Raw genomic sequence first — 21,469 nt, 5'->3', positions numbered from 1 at the left:
AGTTCACTCGCTGAAAAGTAATCTATAGGACCGGGGGATTCGTCCGGGTTTCCTTCGCAGAATCAGGGGCGTCTCTTCCAAAGTTCCTGAAGTTCTCAGGAATGCAGATCGTTGAAGAACCGGTGATAAGCCACGCCAAACATTTCAGGGAAGATAGCCATGCGCTTAGTTGCTGAAAATTCTGAAATAGGATTTTCGAGAAAATCATGGAGCAATAGAAATTTTCGTAAAACAAATGTAGGATTTGGGATCCGGATCGAGATGCAATCTGAATATCGCAAATTTGTATTATATAGATTATAAGTTAAGGGGTGGAAAGTATCCGAAGACCATTCACGGTAATGACACATCCATAGTCGTTGTTGACCATTATCCTGGGTTCTGGCCAGATGTGAGCGTAACGGTCCGCCAGGGAGGGCGGCTTACAGGCCCCTTTTTGAGCTTTAGACGAAGTACGCCCATGCTTTACAGCCATGGATAGGTCTACTTAAGGGTTGGAAGAATGAGAATCTCTTTTTTTTTTCTATTCATTACTGGGGACTTCTGGTTCTTCGGCCCGTCACTCGAGACTAAGAAGTCGCGCCCGCGTTTATTTCTTCTTGTAAACTCTAGTCTACCTAATTATTCAATATGCGTATCGCTAAGTTAACGTGATTATCATTGAAGAACACCACCATTCCCCCAGACAACAACAAAAAAACCTTCACAAATATGGATTACTGATCAAGGGGGAAACCCAATGTCCACAGTGTGGTAGGTAGAACATGGATAGGCAGTCTCTCGGAAATGTACTTGGCCTGCCCGCTCTCCAGACCCCACTCCTCTAGATTTTTTTTTCTTTGAGACTCTTGCGACGGCGGAAGAACTACGAGGAAGTTAAGACTGGCGTTCAGTTCGACTGGAACTTAAGCAGTAAAATCTTGAGTATAATCGGTAGGACTTCTAACAAGGTAGTTACGAAAGCGAACCGTTGAATAAATATTCAATTTGTAACGGGTAATATTTCTACTTGTGCTAAATCTAGCACGCCAAACCGCAATGAAATATCGGCAAATACACCCTGAAAACCAAATGCAGGATTGTAATTATTTTCGGTTTATTTCTCTCGCTCTCCGATTTTCCAACTCGAAAGGGAAACAGTTGCGGTTTGACCAATTTCATTTATTTTATCTCGAGACAAGTGGGCACCTGGAAATGCGGAATTTTTAGTGCTGATCCCAACATTGTAGTTCGGGTTTGCTCTCCCATTTCACTAATTATTCAACTTCCCGCCAGGGCCCTTGTTCCGAAAACCTGTAGGTACATTTTCGAATTATTATCAACAACTTCGAGGAGGGCTTTACGCTAAGCCGGTCGGTTATTTGTCCGATACAACTATTGTTGATGGCCATAATTCAAAACTAAGTACCCATGAGAAGAGGAAACCTGTCCCGATTTGTTTATTCGAATTTCCCTTTAAACCATCGCAAAACTTCGGGAATAATTTATCCCAATCCGTTTCGTAATGCCGAAAAGTTTCAATTTACAAAGTGTGGGGCAACAGAATTGCCTGTTGGTTTTTGGGAGACTCACTAAGTGGTGGTTTAGCGAAGTTAACCCTTTTAGGTTAATCCTCAAACTCTAATTTGAAAACTTCTGCCCAGAAATATACTCGCAATGGAAACGGCAAACCACGTGGAGCATATGTGTCTGCGTTAGCCAATGTGCGGAGTAAACTCAAATGAGAAAGCGTTTCTTTCGCTTTCTCTTCGATCGTCACGGAACGTCTAGAATATCTGGCAAATGCGAACATTACTTACTGTAGTAGTTTATAAACTGCTAACACCTCCCATCAAATACAATCCTGACTTATTTTTATTGTTACAGGTGTCTTCGCTCGTCGAACTGTACAAATTTCCACTGCTTTTCCGGTTTAAGTGACGAGAAAAATTACCAGAAAATAAATCTCAAGCGAAGTTTCCCAGTTTTGGAGTGATTACTCGATTCCTCAGTTAAATTAAACTTCGTAAAGTTGGAAAAAGCGAACGAAACAAGGGAATTGCAATTTCAAGTGATATTAAACCCATCCTTCGACAATGACTAGAACAGATAGCAACGACATGAAATCTTGTTAGACAAGCCAACACCACAGTCATGAAATTTCTTGATGAACGCCGAGCCATGCCATGTTTTGATGGACAGTTCTGTGTTTGAATGCCTGGAACGTATCATGGTTCGATCCGTGCCAGCTAATTGTTATTTGTCCCAAAATGGCTTTTGAACCTTCGTTAAGGGCAGCAATTATGGAGGAAAACATGTAGGCCAATAGACAACTAAAAGGAAAGAAGGAATTGTTAATGGAATTGATTGCTTTCAGTTTGATGTGGCAGGCCTCGTTGTGCAAAAGGTAAGTTCAGTCTAATACCTTTCCACGGATGTTTCATACTGATTCTTGAACATGATTCTGATTTGTAGTATTGAATGGTATCGGCATCTTTCACGGCCCTGTGCAGAGGCTGGGTTTATATAAGGTGTCTCAAGAAAACGGGCGAAGCTATAACTCAGTTATTTTCGAACGGATTTTGATTAACTAAAAACCAAGTAAAATCATATGTTTTAAACCACTAATGTCAAAATTGATTTTTTTCTAACTTCATTTCTTCAGCTTCAGGTGGCGACTTCAGAATTTCAAATGTGACCCATTTTTTTTGTGTAAGAAAATATTTTTTTGAGTTTAATGATATATGACAAGTTAATGTTAAAACAACTTCTAACTGGAAAACATTGAGAAATTTGAACAGTATGCGTTATGAAAGTGTGATTATTGTAAATTCATTCTTTAGCGCGATTAAAATAGTTATGAGTGTTGTTATTGTATATGTCGCAACTTCGATGAGTACGTTGTTAAATGCAGAAGTTAAATTCTCTCTGCAATATTGAAGCCAATGCATTAGTGCTCAAAAAAGTAAACATTTTAAACTTTTTCAGTTCCAAAATGTTTTGAAATTAATTTGTTATAAATTAATAGATTCAGAAAAATATTTTTTACAAAATTTATGTACAACAATCCCACTTGCAGCAAAACCGCTCACAGAAAATTAGGAGGAAGGACGATGTGGTTCCAATAATTAAGGGCGGCTTTACCTTCCGTCTCGCTGGGCGTCATATGGACGCCAATTGTCCACGATGCCAGGCGTCTTTATAAAAGATGATACAATAGAATGGGATGACACTAAATACAGATGATCACAGAATAACTCACACGGCCCCATGGCGATACACATAGTTTCATAACTCATATTTTCCAACTTTTTTCAATTAAAAATTATTTTAGCATTAACTTTTTATAAATTACTAAATTCACAAACACATTTTCTATACACATTTTTATCAAAACATCATTTTATTCGCTTTTTAGTTTACTGAAATTCGTTCATAAATGGCGGAGTGCAGCTTTGCCTGTTTCTTTGTTTCTGAGACGCCCCGTAGTTCCGTTGAAAGCTCTAAGACGTAGCGTCGACGTAACGTAATAATGGCGTCCATTTGAGAGGCCTAAATAAGCTGTAGCCTAAACCTTTTTGGCACTCGGAAATAGCTTGATTAAAAACCAGGCCTCGGATTGTTTTTAATTGCTGGTCACTTCCAGTTAAGTAAAAAAATAGGGAAAACCATCCGTGATGGTTTAAAACGAAAATTATAAATTATCATTTTCAGCGCTTGTCGCTGGCAATGTAGTCGACAGTTTATGAGGTGAAATCAAATTAGGGTTTGACCCTCGTGATATAATTGACGCTAAATGGAAAATACTGTGTTGCGGGTGAAAGGTCCGAGATTGGTTGTTCAACAGGGAAAACGAATTCTCTTGTTAGTTTATTGGCTTTTCTTGTTTGCACGAATAATTTCGGAGGAACACCAAAATGGCACACTATCAACAAACGTTGGACAGTTGGAAATTGCTGTTTTCAGTGGTTGAATGAAAATTGCTGATTCGCGAAGATTCAGTCTAGTCACGTTTCTCAGATTCTCCTAAATACCGCATAGCTAACAAACCGAATCATTTAAGGTCTCGGCAGCCACATATAGAAACTGAAATGTCTCAATCTCAACACCCAGAATTTAACCACAGCAAACTCTTAATAACTGAAGACTTTGACACCAGAACTGGAAGCAAACAAAAGGGAAAACTTTGCAGATCATAACAGATATATCATGCTCTTGTCTGGAAGTTAAAAGCTTCTTTTCATGGAAAGCTAGTTGGCAATCAAGAGATTCCACATTCGTCCCATCTAATAGGATTTATTTATGTAAATCCAGAGCTTTATAATGTAAATTCCAGTGCCTTCTAAATGGCCAGAATGTAACTCCTGAAAGGTTTATGCATAATTAATTCTGGTTGATATCTTAAAGGTCGATTGTTGGAAATAGTTAATACATTGTTTCATGGGATGACAAAGGAAGATAATTTTGGTGTTGGGTCATCATCAAGATGGTTGGGAGCTTCTCCAAAAAGGGCTTCAATGTAAAATGTCCCTTAATTTCTCCAAGCGATGCTAGCAGAAGTGTTTTCTCTTACGCAACATTTACTTCGAATTAGGTTGCATTACAGGTAAAGAACGTTAGAAACATGAGTTAACTTGATCTGAAAGAATTCGTAACTGGTTCAAATCACCACCGGCAACTTTTCCGGCTGACAGCTCCTGTCCGGTGTAAAGGAAGGCTGCAAGATTAGGATTTAGAACCAGAAATACAATAGAGTGAAAATCAGTTGAATTTTCACTAAGATGTAAAAAACATGCGAAACATGGACTAACCTGATGCAGGGTGATTCATCGGGAATGGGATATGGCAAAACCTGAGATAGGGGATATCAAAATATGACGATTGGACCCAACATACTTTATACCAGTGTGGCATGTTTCAAAATTACAGAGGGTTAAAGGTTGAAATTTGATTTTAACATTCCTTAAATACTTTTTGTATTTTCATATTATTAACATCAAAATTAGTATACTTAGGTTGTGTAATATGCCAAGTACGAATTTTGATCTGACTTTACCATAGCTCCTAAAGGGAGCTAATTACAAACCATCGCTTCAATATATTTAGTCATATTTTTTTATGAATTTAAGTAAGGTCACATTTAATTTAATGTCATAAAAGACCGGCTGTTTTATTATCCTTGTGTCGCTCTTATTTTACCAGATTTTTAACCATAAGCTAATTCGTATCGTTCCATTTCAAATTCTTAATAATTTTTAAAAATATTAATTAATTAAAAAATTAAATCTTTCACTCGTTAAAAAGATGAAAAGCTATTAACAAATGAAAAATAAGTCTTATTATAAAATTCATTTGAGCAAAAACGCAAATTATATCGCGCATTTTACTGAAGCAAGTGATTATGCCTTGGCATTTTTACTTTCAAATTATAATTTTTTACTTAAAAAGAGCAACTGACAAGTAAATAGTCTAATTACTTTGACAAGCTAAAGTAGAATAGCTGAGTAATGCATTTGCATGCGAGTGAACTACAGCCACAATCGTTTGTGATGGTTTGAAATGGCATGACACGACTTAGCTTATAGGTGAAAATCTTGGAAACGAAGAAAGATATCGGGATCAAACAAAAATATATTTTTTTAAGGAAAAATATATTCTCTTTCATCATGTTGAATAGAATTTGACCTTAGGTGCACTCATAAAATGATATGCTCAAATATACCAAAGTGACGAGTTGTAGCTAGCATCCTCTAGGAGCTGCGTAAAAATTTGATTAAAAATATTACTTGGTATTTTGCAAAACCTAATTATGCCAATGTTGGTGTTAATGCTACAAAAATGCAAAAAGTTATTAAGAAATTTTAAAATGAAATTTCAACTTTAACACCATCTAGGTCTAAGGTAGCATAAGGTATGTTGGCTCCAATCGTCATATTTTGTTGTCCCTGTCTCGGGTTTCACCACGTCCCATTCCCAATCAGTCCCCCTGTATAAAAAGTTTTCTAACTGACTCAAACCAAAATAGCGCCAGTTTCCTTTCAATACGTTAAATCTTGTATCATAGAGCTTAATGACTAGAATTTACAAACGGGAATTTAATTCATGGACTAACTTGACAATACCTTTTTTGCAAAGTTTCGTTTTTACTAGACACGTCCAGTCCGGAAACATGAATATTCTATTTTACTAGTTGATTTGTGTAGGTCGTCACATATAAAATTCACATAAGGTAAATTAATGGCGAAAAATTCGAGATTTTTGTAAATTATTACGTTATTTGGATGAACACAATAAATTACGCTTTGAGGCACTTCAACAAAGCCCAATAAATCGCGTCATATAGAGGGTTTAAAGGCAGATGAAATTCGGAGTGGATTTAGATTTTTTAAATTTGAATAAATCACGAATGGTTAGGATAATAGGTTCCAGCTCAAAAGGCCTTTAAAAGAAGCTTAAACGATCCCTGAGCCCGATGCGGATAATTGATCAATGCTTTTAGTGGGAATAATCCACCAAAAGGACAGAATAGGGACTGAGTTGTCCTGAGATTCTTAATTAAATTATAAGGGTCGGAAGCCCTAACTGTACTATTTGTCTTTCACTTGTCACCTGTTTCTAGACGGACCTATTAGTGGTATAGATGTTAGCTTGGGATGTGTATATTTCAAAAATCATATTGAAATAACTAAGAGCGGGCCAGTAGTCGAAATAATACTAATGCGAATATCTGCAAAGATATTAGTTTACTTAACGTTTTAATCATTGACGCCAATATATGGCAATAGCGATATTTCGTGTAATCGAAAATATTCATTAATATAAACTATTGAAAATTTAGTTAAAATTGAAAATCAACACTCATGTTGCCGCAACTGTAATATACGCGAATATGCAACAATAATCGAAAAATTACGCATAACACAGAGTTTTTAAAAGTTTATTTATCCCATGTTGTGCTTTGTTAAGTATAAACGTCGAACGGGTTTCATTTACCAACGTACGCGTTGTTCTTTCCACGTTAATCTTCGAAAAACAAAAGGTTTAAAGTTTCAATGGAACAAAGCATGGCATTCGGTTTAAAGGGTGTGTGAAACACTATAGGGCTATAGTGTTTCAGACCGGCAGGGAAAACCTGCGCTTTATTTTTGGAAGGTTTGAAAGAAACACCTCGCAAGACAATAAAAGCCAAGAAATTCTAAAGATTCGCATCTCAGCGATATGTATTTGAACTAAGAATTTTTTATATCCAAACTTCCAAAAATTGGCCTTGATTTTAGTGAAGGTCGCATTATCACTGATATCAACACAATTTATTTACTCAGTTTCGAAAGTTACAAAAATCAGTTGAAGTGTTTGATAAATATTTAAAGGCACATTGCTTTTGAATTTTTCTCTTCTTTTGAACTATTTTCTCGTCCATTGAATAGTTCTTCCGACACGAAATACTTAACCTTCGATTTTTCTGTTTTTCTTTACCCTTTCCTACCTCAATTTTTCTCTCTTTGTCGCTCATATCTTTTCTTCTACAAGTTTCTCCCTAAATCTTGATTTTGGTGGTTTCATATATATCTTTGTTTCTATGTCTTTCTTCGAACTTTTTTCCACTTGATGCGCATTCCTCACGTTAAAAATGCAAAACTAAAATGATTTTCATATCTTTCGGACGACTTCCAGTGCGGTTATCAAAACTTACAAAAACTCCTAAAATTTATGCCAAAAAAAACATATATATACACATGTAAACAATTCAATTAGAAAGAAAATTAAACACAACGAACGTTCGTGTAGGGTCCAGTAGTCAAATCAACCACCCTGTAAACAGTTTTTAATTGTATTGCATTGTGTATTTCGATTACGTCGATACTCTATCGGGAAGGTAGTAGATTGTAAATAGTTACGGTTAAGTTATTCTTAAGAAGATGATGCACCCTTTTGGCGCGCCCATTGTAGACTTTGACTGGTGCGTGATAATTCCCACTGAGTTACTTTGGCGGTATGGGAGTTCCCCGTGAAAGACAGTCGGCATCAGTATTACTGATGATAAGCTTTGTCGGCCTTTATGATACAGACGCAATTACCGCCGACGAAGGACTTCTTATCAGCTTCAGGACCACTATCCAAGACGACGGCTAGTGCACGTGGTGGCGGGGGCACTACCAACCACGGGGTCCGCCCATGATGCGCCGCCGGAGGGTTTAGTATTTAAGACTTTCCCGAAGCCGAGGAATTCCTATTTGATTCCAACTCCGATTCCTGCTGATATTCAATTCGATTTCAAAGTGCAGAAAAGAGCCACATCCATCCTTGTAAACACATCTTTCAATTATATCGTAGACTAACGAAATAAAAACCTACATTCATATACCTACAGAAATCCATATCATAGGGAGTTTTGTGGTGGTTTTATTCACAAGGAAAAAAGTTATTGAATCATACGGCACAGCCACAACATGCCCAAAGCAAAAACAAAGAGAACCATTTCATGCATGCTAAACAAAACTCCATAATTTTGATATCAAAGAATTGATAACATATACCAAACATAAAATTTTGATGAACATTTTCAGCAAAGTGGCTGAGCAAACTGCAAAAATTAAAATTCAAATAACGTTTAACGTGAAATAAAACGACCGGGTTGGGCTATTTGCATTTTAGAGCTTCTCATGGAAAGTGCATTCATGAATGGAGTGAAATATGGTTCGAGCGAATACCCCGAAAGGGTAAAGCTAGAGGGGTAATTTAACAAAAAAATTGGATTCCCTTATTTTCTCTAATACCTTTTAATCGCTCGTAAAAATAAATACTGAGAATGAATAGATGAAAATTGAGGTTAAAGTAAATCGATACCTTCCACAGTCGATGGCGAATTCAGTTATTGATGCTATTGCTTGACTATGTCTTTGAATACATACTGAACACCCATTGAGGCTTGGTTCTCCAAAGAAATTCGCCTTTAACAGTTTCTTGGAAATTAGTAGTGAACTTAACACGAAACTTTTATGTATGTGAATTAGTCTCCCGCCACAGAATACAGATGTTTAGTAGTTTATTTGCTGCTCAGCAACTAAATTACACATTGTAATGTTCCTACGACTTGATGTCATTCTTCCGAATTTTCCCTTTTACATTATCATCTTTCCACTTGGAGCTACTTTTACGACTGTCAGTTACATTTCAGTTAAAATGTTGATTTTAAATTTGAGCCATTAAAAAAAATTCTTATTCTACATATTTCAATACATGTGTCATTGGAAAGCGCCATCAAACTCAAATTCTCCAATATTTTTAAATTTAATATACATTTTCACTCTCGTTTCCCCAAAAATGAATGTGTCATATAATGCAACACCTGCCTTTTTTGCGGGAAAACTGCCATATATTAGTTTTCCTATATTGTCAATTTTGTTACCGCCAATGCATCTGTTTTATCGGTTCATATAAGATATAAGGGGTCTCGGTGACGTATCTTCCTTCGATCTCTCGCCATGGATTAGTGTCGCTCTAGCTGAAATGGGAAAACTAAAACCGTCAGTTCTTTTCCGTCATTGTATGAATTTCTGTCGTATATAAGATAGCGAGGAAGAAATGTTCTGGTAAGTTACACTCGGTGTAAGTGTGTTTCAACACACATCACTATACAATAGATGAAATTACAGACGAAAAGGAGGAATCCCTTACAGACAATAGGCTTTTAATACCCAATAAACCCATTTATTGTAGTGCAATCTGTAATCCTCTTAATTCATCAAGCTAAAAATAGACAGCATTAGTCCTTATCTCGACCCTGTTTATAAGAACAAATGGGCTGTTATCCTTGTAATAGAGCAGTGTGCAGCGTTAGAGTGGAATGTGAAGCTATTCAGGCGTCTAAAGCCGAACTAGAGCTCGATAGGTATCTCCGATAAAATGGAGGCTTTATTTCGCTTATCCCTAATTAAATTATAAGGATCAGACCACCCCAATATCAAGAAGTGAGATTGCGTGTCTCATAAGAAATGTGTTCAGCTGTTGATACGGCCTGATATATATCTCCCGGGATCAAGCTGTATACGAAATAATACAAGTTATAGTATACTAAAGGAAAAAGAGTATGGGGAAGAAGGGAAATGTTTGATTAATGGTCCGTTGTGGCCTAACTTTACGTTTCAATAAATTTGTTATACTTTAATTAATTGCTAAAATTTTTAAAATCCAATACGATCACAAGGATTACAAACACAGCTTTTTTACTTTGTTGCTTTGGGGTTTGTTTATAGTTCGACAGAGGGAACGTAATTAATAGATCAATGGTCTGCTTTCTGGCCAGGTTTTACCAATCGCGATAGTTCCCTTTCAGATTATCAACACGGGTACTGCGATATGTTACTGATACCGGCTTGATTTATTCCAGATGAATTACAAAATAAGGGCAATTTCGAAGTCAACATGAGCTCGGTGCGAAGAGGCCGAGGCCGCCCCCGCCGCAAACGCTCAACGTGACGTCATGAATGGGTTAAGGTCGCCGATTGCCGCCACCACGTTATCGTCGCCGCCAATTGGAAAACCGTCGACGAGTTCCACATCCGCGTTGTTCTGCGCGACGTGCATTTTGGTGGTAAGTAATTTTCTTAATTTTGAGTGCGTTTAATGAGAAAAAAATGTCCTTAATTATTTGATCCCGAGAGAGACTGCGCATGAATTGAGCCTGGTCGGTCCTAGTAAGTCAACTTTAGAAGACCTGGCTTTTTGCGGCCTAAAACAAACGGATGTTAAAATTGTCAATTTGTCCTCTTTTGTGAATGTCATGAAAGCAGAACGGCAATACACCAATTAAGCACAAAATTTATCAATAAAGCACGTTATCGCGCTATTATTGACTTAGTCTTAAAACGACGTGAGTCATTTTCACTGTTCACTACTTGAAGCGAGGGAGCCCGTTGAGTTATAGTCTTCACAAATATCCTGAATTAAACGTCCGCTCGAAAAGTGCATTTCCAAAGTTGCAGAACCTCAATTGAGATATCCAACGATAACATAATCCGAATCCGTCTATATAGTGTGTCCAATCTAAGGACATTCAGCACGGGAATTTCGAACACTCTAGAAGTAGCGAGTTTGGTTAAATTAGGGGGTTGCGCAATTTAGAACTCCATGAAAAACTGTTCCGAAATGTTTACAATTCCAGTTAATTTTGCAGGCATTCGGAGAAAACTGAATACTCTCATTTATATTTGTCTTCGATAATTCTCAGATGAAAATAAGACATTGTAAAGACGCTTTGATATGAGGGCTCGTTCAATTGGCAAACTTCCCATATCACTCGCAATACTACAGATGGAGCACTTTTTCACGGTCCCCAGCTTAAGCCTAACAAGGCATTTTATATTTAATTATATTATATATTTAACATTTTACCAGCACGAAAAAACTCCCCTAATTGAAGAATAACATGGAGGGAGCTGCGTCAAAAAGATCAAATTTTATATCGCAGCTCTTTTTCCGAAATCCTTTTTTCAATGGTATTTGTTATTTTTACGGGTGTGAGTGCCTGAAGTGGGTCTCATCAATTCGAGAAAACAATAAACGAGAACGACTAGAGTGTTAGAGACGAACAAACTCTCTTCATGGTGATTCTTAACCTTTTTCCTTGTCTCTATTTCCCTAGAGTAGTTGTTCAGCTCGCTTGAAATAAGTGTTCTTTTTACAGGTTGCGTCTCTGGTTTCATATGCTGGAGGGTCATCTTTGCTGGTGCACAAGTATAGCACGCGAGTGGTCAAGACAAAATACGGTGCTTTACGGGGTGTTATGATTCACATACATCCACCAGTGGAAGCGTTTTTAGGAGTACCGTATGCGACACCACCTGTTGGGAGTTTACGGTGAGTTTAAACAATAGAGAACTGACACATTACAAAAATAGCCATCGAGTTAGCTAATCGTTAACATAAATAACGTTAGCGGGTTCGCTGAACGGCGCATAATTAAGAGTGTTAGAGATTAATTTGTTCCAAAAGACCGAATTCCTCGTCGGAGCACGGTGGCGTTTCACCTTTATAAAATCAATTAATGTTTTGATTATAAGACAAAGCTAAATCACACCATTGTGTGACACTGGGAGATTCTATTAATTCAGCTGCGAGTTCCACGCCAAATGCAGTGCAATGCGCACGGCATTCCGCATTAAAAAGCCCCATAAAACGATAGCCCTTAAATCAAATATAAATAAATTTATCAAATTATCGACTAACTCAATTCAGGCCAATATAGAAGCGAGAGACCTCGTGATGAGCTGTCAAATCCAGTTTGTTGCGGTGAGCTCATTTGAAAAACAAATATGCCTCTTCGAAAAACTGTATAATAGAAATCCCGTTATGGAGTGAACGCTCCACCAGATTTGTGCGAATACCAATCAGTTTATGCAAAATTGATTCAATAAATGCCGATTCATTACGCACATTGTTTGCATCAGACCAAACTGCTCGAATTTCCGGGATAAGTACCTATTAATATAAATATCAAGCAGTTTGCTGAAGGGCTGCTCAAATAGTGATTTTTATTTCATCACTTTTTTTTATTTCACTTCCTGTTATCTGTTCCTTTTCATGCAACGTCTCTTCTAGTCCGTTTTTTTTTTTTTATCGCGTATTTACCAAAATAATCCATGATCGTGCCCCACGGCACCAAACTACATTCTTCATTAATGAATCGGTCGATGTCAGTTCATTCAAAAAATGTCCATTTCTATCGGAGGAAAATCACTGCACTATTGTGAGGAGTCGTCTCTCATTAATCAGCATAATCAACAGCATAAATTGATTTACCATGTATGAAATGTAAATGATATGCTCGGCTAATAAGAGTATTATATTTGGGAACTCGCGGCCAATATCGGTCAGTAGAATAATGCCGCTATTACAGTCTAATATTCCTAAGGGGATTGTACAATTGCCTCGTGCAAAGCGAAATGCCCTGTCATTATAATAAATTTAAAGTTTAGTTGACAACCTTAATGACCGAATGTCCCACGTAAGCGCAAAAATAATGTAGCGGGGTAAAATTATTCCGAAGTTTCATTTTCACCAGCGGTAAATAATATTAAATAAAAAAAAAAGGTCGGAAGCGGCCGGCCGGTAGGACGAAAAATTAAATCTTCTTTATAAAATGTAATTTAAAATTGATACCAGTTATAAAAGTTAGCGGAAGAAAGCCGCCCGGCATTGCTAAGTTTCCTGACGATTTAATGGCTTTTTCCTAAGGAATACGAAAAGAAAGCTTTCTGATGTAATTTGCATTGTTATTGTTTTAACATCAGTTCAGAACTTTTGCATTGCAGTACTTAGAACATGATAGATTATTTACTTGCAGAGGGCTGAAACAAGAAAGCAATTACGCCCGCGGCCGGAGTTTGATCAAGGGCACAATCTGTCTTTCGGCCCCAGGGTACGTGAAAAGTTTTACGTACAAATGATAATTTTTTAATCTTCCACGTGCAAGCGGAATAATATTAACATAATTATTTGATCAAAAGCTGTTAAAAAATTCTGTTACGCAATTAACGGACGTTCGTTCAGGTTATTTAGCTTTACGTCCCGTCGCTCACGGCAACGGTGCGTAAAAAAAGTGATCGTTAAAAAAATCCTCGGGAAGACTCCGAAATATCAGAGGCACGTTTTGGATAAATTCGTTTGGTACCTATTATCAGTCAGGTGTACCGTGGTAAGTAGCCAGCGGCTTAAGAGGGAAAATATTTATTGGAAAAAATTTTGTTTTAAAGTTTGAGAGTTTTTTTCCTTAAAGCGATACGAAAACATCTCTAGAATATTTTAATAAAACTGTGAAACTGACTTCGAGATTCCTTCAGTATTATTTCTTGTTAAAAGTGCGTTGGCGTCAGGTCGGGCGGAGCGTGCAAGCAGTGGAGACGCTCGGACCGGAAGGATCCAACCACCCACTTCTTCTTCAGCAAGATGTGTAAATTAGCATTTTGCCGATATATGAGGACTTGTCAAGGGGAAATCTGCTTGAAATATGTTTAGGAGGCCATTTTCGTAACACCAATGAAAATTTGAATGCTCACATTTGGCGTTTCTCGCTCTAAAACCTTAAACGCGTTTTTCTCGAAATCCAAAATTTTGCACACGGTACACAATAATCGACCCATTTTGCTCACATTTTGAAAGAATGTTTCTTAACTCGCTGACCTTTGCATGAACCTTCCGATTATTTTTGGTTTAACGCTATAGAAAAATTATCAGCAATATTTCCCTAAAGAAAACACTCTCTATTTTTAAACGTTGCCTTTTTTGGAATTTTTCCAACTTTGTAGGTTCGTGCAAAGCGTTTTTCCAAAAACCAACGAAGTTTTTTAGTGTTTCTGCTGCAGGTGATTTTACCGACCTCCACAGTGAGCCGCAGATTTTTGACATGTATATTCTAAGCTGCCATTGTTTCGTGTTTAAAAAGGTACTTTATAGTTATTGTAGCCAATAATAATTACATAAAATTCCTAAAAAAAAGAAGCGTTCTATGTGTTTTTCCCCCCTTAATCAACGCGTTTCCTTTACGCCTCAACGCGAGGTTTTTAATGATCGCGCGTTAGAACAACGCCCGCTGATCGAAAACTCATTGTTTCAAACTCTAAACGAACAGCTTGGATTTATTTGCACCTAAAAGTTCATTAATTTAATATAGGAGACAAATTTTTTGAAATATTGCAGGAGAAGATTAGCGACAAAACTGATTGATTAAAGCAGGTGACGAAATTAACAGGCATTATTTTTACTTAACGCCCCGTTGCCATGAATCTACGTGCTAACTTCCTTGCAATACATGCTATATTGTCGAATAATAACTTTGTTCAAGTAATGAATCGATTTAACACAATTAAGGGGATATGTGGTAGAAACTCCTTCATAGCAGGAAAGAAAGGAAGATGAAAGTGACCAGAATTCGAATCGTTAAGGAGCAAATTCGAGAAGAAAGGGAAGACTAGACTAGGCATACACAGATATATTTTTCTAGGACTATCCAAGATTTCTCAAAACTATGCTGAGGAGTTTGATAATCATTTTGCATATCACGTGTAAAGATTTGAAAGGGGCGTCCCAAAAAATTGAGGCAAATTTGTTAGTCATGCATCCATTGAGCAGAAATGAACTGTTGCTTGTGATGATGCAATATTTATATTCCCAGTATAAGATCTTGATTAGTTTGGCGGTAATATCCAACATTCCGGAAGATCATGTAATTTTATACTTATGTGACTCCTTGGAGGCGTTGATTAAAAAAAATATATCTGGGGGACCCTTTATGTTACCCAACCCCATATTACCACCCCAAAACGAATTTGTTCTTTTTTTTTCTATTGACATCTTTTTCTGTCTTTTTGAATTTTGCTAACCATCTTTTTATTTATTCCAGGTACATGCCTCCGGTAACTCCTTCCACTTGGAAAAATACAAAGTTGGCGGATCGTTTCGGTCCCGTATGCCCCCAAAGGCCTCCGGAAATCGGTAATCGTTCCGAAGCTCTCTTGGAGTTTCCGCGCGGTCGATTGTTGTATCTCGAAAAACTGCTTCCCCTCCTGACTAATCAGAGCGAGGATTGCTTGTATCTCAACCTCTACGTGCCCAGAACAGGTGAGCGAAATTTATTATTGTCCATTGCATTTCGACGTATATTGCGCACTTTGTCTGGAACAGAAAATATCCAGGAATTTATATGATTAAATGTACCTGCCGGAGATTTATTTCCTGCTCAATTTCGCCCGTTACATCAACGAGTACATTACCCGACAAATGCAATAATCCTACAATTCCGTCACAAACCTATAAAATTTTCTGTTGGAATTGAAAATATATTTCTGTAGACACGACTATCACTCTTTAGCGAATGGACGAAATAGCATTATTATGATCACAATACGTCAAACGCAACCGATGATCCGAAACACATTAATGCGATGTTTAGACTCAAAGCGATTTGCTTGCACGATCATTTTATGCACTGAAGCCTATTTAACTTTATTTAGGAACAATAGTGCATTTCAAATTAGATCTTTGGGATATTGGAAATTGACTGTGAACTGACAAATTCATGAAGTTCAATAATAGAACGAAATCGATCCTCAAATGTTGTTAAAATGTGAATTAGAGAGACATTGATATAATTCACAAAATTAAAGATTTACATAATACAGGGTGTTTCAGAACTCTGGGATCAAACTTCTAGGAATTGTTCAATGCAACAATAGGCAACATCTTGCGTGTTAGAACTCGTATCCACAAACGTCTCTCTAGTCGCTACAGCTTTACGGCACTTTAAGACAACTTTGAGCAAAAATGTATTTTATCAAGTTATATTATTTATTCTCATACCGGACCTTCTTCAAAACGTTCCATTAGAGTTTCAAGAGCAATTGTGGCTGTAAAATGCTGGTGCGCCTGCACACTTTTCTGTTCAATGCCGTCAGTATTTGGATCGGCAGAAGCGGTCCAGTTCCGTGGCCTCCTGGGTCACCCGATCTAACACCTTTAAATTTCTTCTGTGGGGACATATAGTCTCTGGACGACGTTTTTAACAATTGCCGTGGTGTTAGTTTGAACAAGTAAATTAAAATGAAACGTACCAAAACTCGATAAAAACATTTTCGTATATACAGTAGCGGCCAAAAGAGACTTACTTAATTCTGAATTATTTTAGTATTCCTAATGAAAAATCAATTTTATTTAGTATAGTGATAAAGATATAGCCATGTTCTTAAATATCAATAACAAAAAAGTATTTATAATTCAATTTCGTTTTCAACTTAGCAAATTCCGTTTAAAAACAATACAAAATTTAAACTAAAAATAAACTTTATTTATTTTAGGGCAAAAAATTCTTAATGGCTAATTACCTCCAATTTGTGATCTATATTTATATTAATATAACTATTGAATTTGTCTAAAGCTCGATAAAATAATATCGCACAATATTGTGACGATTGATTTAACAATGAATCGTCAGAAGTGATCACACAATTATTCCAAGGAATGTTATTATTATTTATTTTCATTTTGTCGATGGGCAAAAGTTTGAGAACCGATCTTAAAAACAGATTATTATTTGTTTATATCTGGTAAACGTGGCAAATTATTCTTTCTTCAGTAAAGCAAAATGCCTTAAAAAAATCGCTTAAAAAACTAAATGTTTTTTGAGCGAATTGAAGAAACTAATGGTAAAGGTACATTTAAGGGATCAGGGTGTAATCGACGTTTCAAGAAACTTGCCATTGCCAAAAATTCGTATTTCCAAGATTTTGAAGAAGTGTTGCGAAGACCATATCTCTAACGATAGAAATAAATGTGGCAGACCTGAAAAGTTCTCAGCAACAGCTAAAAGGATAATCAAAAAGTTATCAATTGGAAATCCGAGATTAACGGACATTGACATTACGAAAGAATTGTCCATAAACTATGACATTAAAGTGTCAATACGAACTGTAAAGAGGACGTTAAACAATTTAGGACTTTACGGACGGAAGCTTGTTGAAAAAAACCTCTAATTTCTAAAAGAAATGGCAAAGCCCGTTTGCAGTTTGCAAAAGACTATCTGAACTGAATAGCGACAAAATGAAGTACTGTTTTATTCAGCGATGAAAGTAAATTCCAACTATTTGGAAACGGTGGAATACAGTACCGTAACAAGTAGATTTTTCAACAAAAGTATAAAATTCCTATCGTGAAGCATGGTGGCGGTAATGTCATGGTGAGGGGTTGCTTTTCCGCACCTTAATTAGATCACCTAGTGGCTATTTATACTATTATAAATCGCTTTAAATATAAAGAGATACTGGAGAATCATATGCCTCCAATTTGCAGAATAGGAAATGCCTCTCCAGTGGATTTATCAACATGATAACGATTCAAGGCACACCTCGTCTTTGGTAAAAAACTAAAGGGAAGAAAATAATGTTCCCGTTTTAAAGTGGCCCTCTTAATCACCTGCCCTTAATCCCATAGAGTACCTTTGGCATGAGGCAGAGAAGAGAATCCGTACTTCTGACGTTTCCAACAATACACAATTACTTGCAGTTGTTCAAAGAGCGTGGAAGGCAATCCCTGTTAGTTTATGTCGAAATCTTGTGGATTCGGGGCAAAAACAGTGTTCTGTTGTGATTGAAGCTAAGGGACATGCCACAAAATATTGAGTTTTTTTTTTAACAAATTTTTATTCTTAATAATTTTATTTTTTTAAATTAGTTTCCAAACTTTTGTCACTCAAGGATAAAATTATTCCCTGTAATTATTTTTAGATTGGAACATTTGTTTATTTTTTCATAAATACTCGACCCTTATTGGGAAAGTTATATTAACAAACAAAACGTTAAAAAAAAATCGGTGTCGTTTTTAATAAATATTTGAGTTCAGCAAAAGTTTCCAAACTTCCGGCCGCCACTGTGACTCTCTTAAAGCGTCAAAGGGCCGTGGCGCCTCAGGGAGACATTTGCGGACACGGGTTCTTATACTCGCATGTCTGCTATTGTTGCACTGAACCATCCCTAGAAGTTTGATCCCATAGGTTCGAAACACCCTGTACAATAGCAGAATTCTATTTATTTGTGCGGATCTACACAGTGACACAGATTGAAAAGAAGACGCTGGCAACTCTCATATAATTGGCTGCAGCACAAAATGTAGCGAAATACTTTATTTCTAGCTATTCACCAGAGATGTTTGCGTTCTTTTTTCCATAGTTAATAAGGTTCGTATAACTGCAATATCCACTTTTTTATTCTTTGTTTCTTATTACGCGTCACGTATTAAATGAAGTTGCATTTCTTTTGAAATTCCGGCTTTTATTTATCCCGCTATTCTCGAAAGGTCCGTGACGCTGAAGACGTGGCGAATAGACATGGAGGATTTCTCTGCTTCTATTGCCATCGTGTTGGATTTAAGCAAATTTGTGGGGTATTGACTGTGACCCAAATCTGTGAGGAAATTTAAAAATAAATTGAAGTTCTAGTTATTTTATCTACAATATCAAACCAGTCACAATGTACGCGTTCGAACGTTTTTGTATCGATACCGGTTTATCCGTTACCCTGTATATTATTGGTTCACTGCAAGCACTTATTCCCCATTAGAATTCAGCGAGGCATTCTTCAGAGCAGTGTCTCTGTCACACATGGCGTACGATGGAAAAATATATTTTTAGTTAATTTTTAGGAAACTATTGGAGATAACTCGAATATTTTACAAAATTGCGCAAAATAAATAGTCGTTGCCGAAGGGTAACGTAACTGGCTCATTTTAAAGGAAGTCTGTCGCCGCTAACGGTAAATGAACTCAAGTCTGTAAAAGTGGCAATGAATGACTATTTGTCCAGTCACAAGAGACGCAAAAAATTAATTTGGACATGTGGGTTTGCTTTTATGAACGTAGTAATGACTCCCGGGTTTTCTTCGGGACAGGGAAAGTTGCTGTCGTGACCGAGAGTGGCGAAGCCTGGGCGCTTAGATTTAAATATCTAAGGGGTGCGCGGGAATACGACTATCAGGGAACACGTGAGAACAAGACTAACTCGTAAACTTAGCTGAAATAAAATCAAACATTAATAAATTTCCGGTGGAGGCAACACTACGTACTAACAACCCCTTACCATTCAACTCCGATAAAATATTCACTCTTCACGTGAAACAGTTGGCTCCGCTATGGGGCGATGTCACTAAGAGTCTTCTGTTTAGCCAGGATTTATTGTCTTGCCTATCGAAACACAAATGAGATCTACTAACGTCCATACTCCAAACTGCAATCGGCGTTTATAAATATATAAAATTTGAATTAATTACACATTTAATGAAATGCGTTGCATTCATCATGTTAAAATGAGCGAAATAAGAAGCTTTTGTTTGCGCTTGTTGATTGTTTAGAGTACACGAGGATAAATAATTGTCGCACTGTTGGAAGGAGTTTCGGGAATAGGATGCCATTTGTTCCTGAAAACAGCTCGAGTTTAACGATGTTATTGACTTTTCTACTCTTAAGCTTGATCATATTGCAAAGGGATGAAATTGCAATTCAAAAAAGCATCTTTAGATAAATAATTGTCGAAACTAAGGCGAAAGATGTACGTGCTCAGTTTTATAAAGGAATTTTCTCTCGCTTCTATGAAAGGTTTACCTACACGAAAAAAAATATTTTTCTAGTTCAATTTATCTGAAAAAACTCTTAAGTGATCGATTGCAGAAAGGTCATTTCTCAATTACGAAGACAGCTAATCAGAACGCTTAATAAGAAAAATCCAGAATAATACCCAGGACAGGAACGGTTAAACCCGTCCTACCGAAATCCATATTGATCCACTACTAGAGAGGCCTTTAATAAATTAATTTATATTAAAGGCGTAAGGAACTTTAACAAGCTCCTTCCAAAAAGAAAGGACCCCTGCTTGGGCGGTTCTCAAGCAAATTAATAAGAAAATTCTCGTGGCTTGATAGTTTTTCACCATAAATTTTCCTCTTACTTTTGTTTAATGAAAGTGGTTTTTGTGTAATACGGAGTAAAGTTCAGATAAGAGTAAAACGATCAGCTTACTTGAGAGAAAAAAATTAATTTGAGGGACACATTTATAATTAGAAATACGTGGCAATAACTATAGGCATACCTGAACACTAAGACTGGTACGTAACTCATTTTTCAATTAAACCAGACAGAAGCTTAATGCTGAACGTGTCGTCAACCTTCAAAAACCACTGCTCCGACCTTAGCAACAAGCACATATTTATCATGGAAAGTTCGCTCAGTCGCCGCACCTTGATCTAGTCGGATCAAAGCAACGCGCATATAATCTAAAACATATGTTCAGTGCCTTTAATACGAGAATCCAATTGACATAAACAATTCCGGTATATTAGCCAAAGGCTCGCATGTATTGGCCATAATTTAGCAGAATTAGACAACTATTATGAATCTCCGACAGTGGCAGTGCCTAATTTCCACTAGTTACACATTTATGACGTTGTATTTGTCATTAGTCTGAAACGGAATTTGAGTGGATTGTTAAGGGCTCGTAATTAACACGCGCTTTGTATAATTTGCAGAATGGGCTTACATCCAGCACCTTTTCATAGGACAAGAGAGGCGACTTCTCTGTGAAATTAGAATGCTATAGGCACACTTATAGGAAAAATTGAGCCTTAATGGACCCGGAAAGATATCCTTTCAACAATCCCAAGAAGCGGTAATTAAAATTACAAAAGCACTTTATCTGGTCGTCTTTTTTGGGACTTTTATTTGGAACAATAAAGAAAAGTTTCGAACGAGCAACGTTATTTCTCCAAAAGTAACAATTTACACTCTTTGAAATAATTAGTGTGAATGTCCCGAAGTGCTCGAGTAACTCACGAGTCCTTGGGGATCGGTATGATCATTAAATCTGCTAAAATGTGTCCTTTTTAAGCGAAACTTTTTAATGAAGTGAGTTTTTATATTTATTTCTACGTTTAATTCGGGGCCATTGAGGCTCAGA

General features: G+C 36.8%; 1 protein-coding gene across 2 annotated transcripts in view; it reads left to right on the top strand.

The window, feature by feature from the left end:
• Nlg2 (Neuroligin 2) overlaps positions 1-21,469 on the top strand; it is a 172,584-nt gene that overhangs the window by 68,259 nt on the left and 82,856 nt on the right. For both annotated transcript variants that reach the window (XM_066282877.1, XM_066282878.1), the window contains exons 2-5: positions 1,867-2,386; positions 10,370-10,573; positions 11,666-11,838; positions 15,380-15,597. In XM_066282877.1, coding sequence (XP_066138974.1) covers positions 10,463-10,573; positions 11,666-11,838; positions 15,380-15,597 — 502 coding nt within the window. In that variant the 5' untranslated portion in view covers positions 1,867-2,386; positions 10,370-10,462. The remainder of the gene's footprint in view (positions 1-1,866; positions 2,387-10,369; positions 10,574-11,665; positions 11,839-15,379; positions 15,598-21,469) is intronic.

This window comes from Euwallacea fornicatus, chromosome 5, assembly GCF_040115645.1.
Source record: "Euwallacea fornicatus isolate EFF26 chromosome 5, ASM4011564v1, whole genome shotgun sequence".
Lineage (NCBI taxonomy): Eukaryota > Metazoa > Arthropoda > Insecta > Coleoptera > Curculionidae > Euwallacea > Euwallacea fornicatus.
Note: the sequence above shows the minus strand (reverse complement) of the source record. Positions and strands in the feature narration are given on the sequence as shown.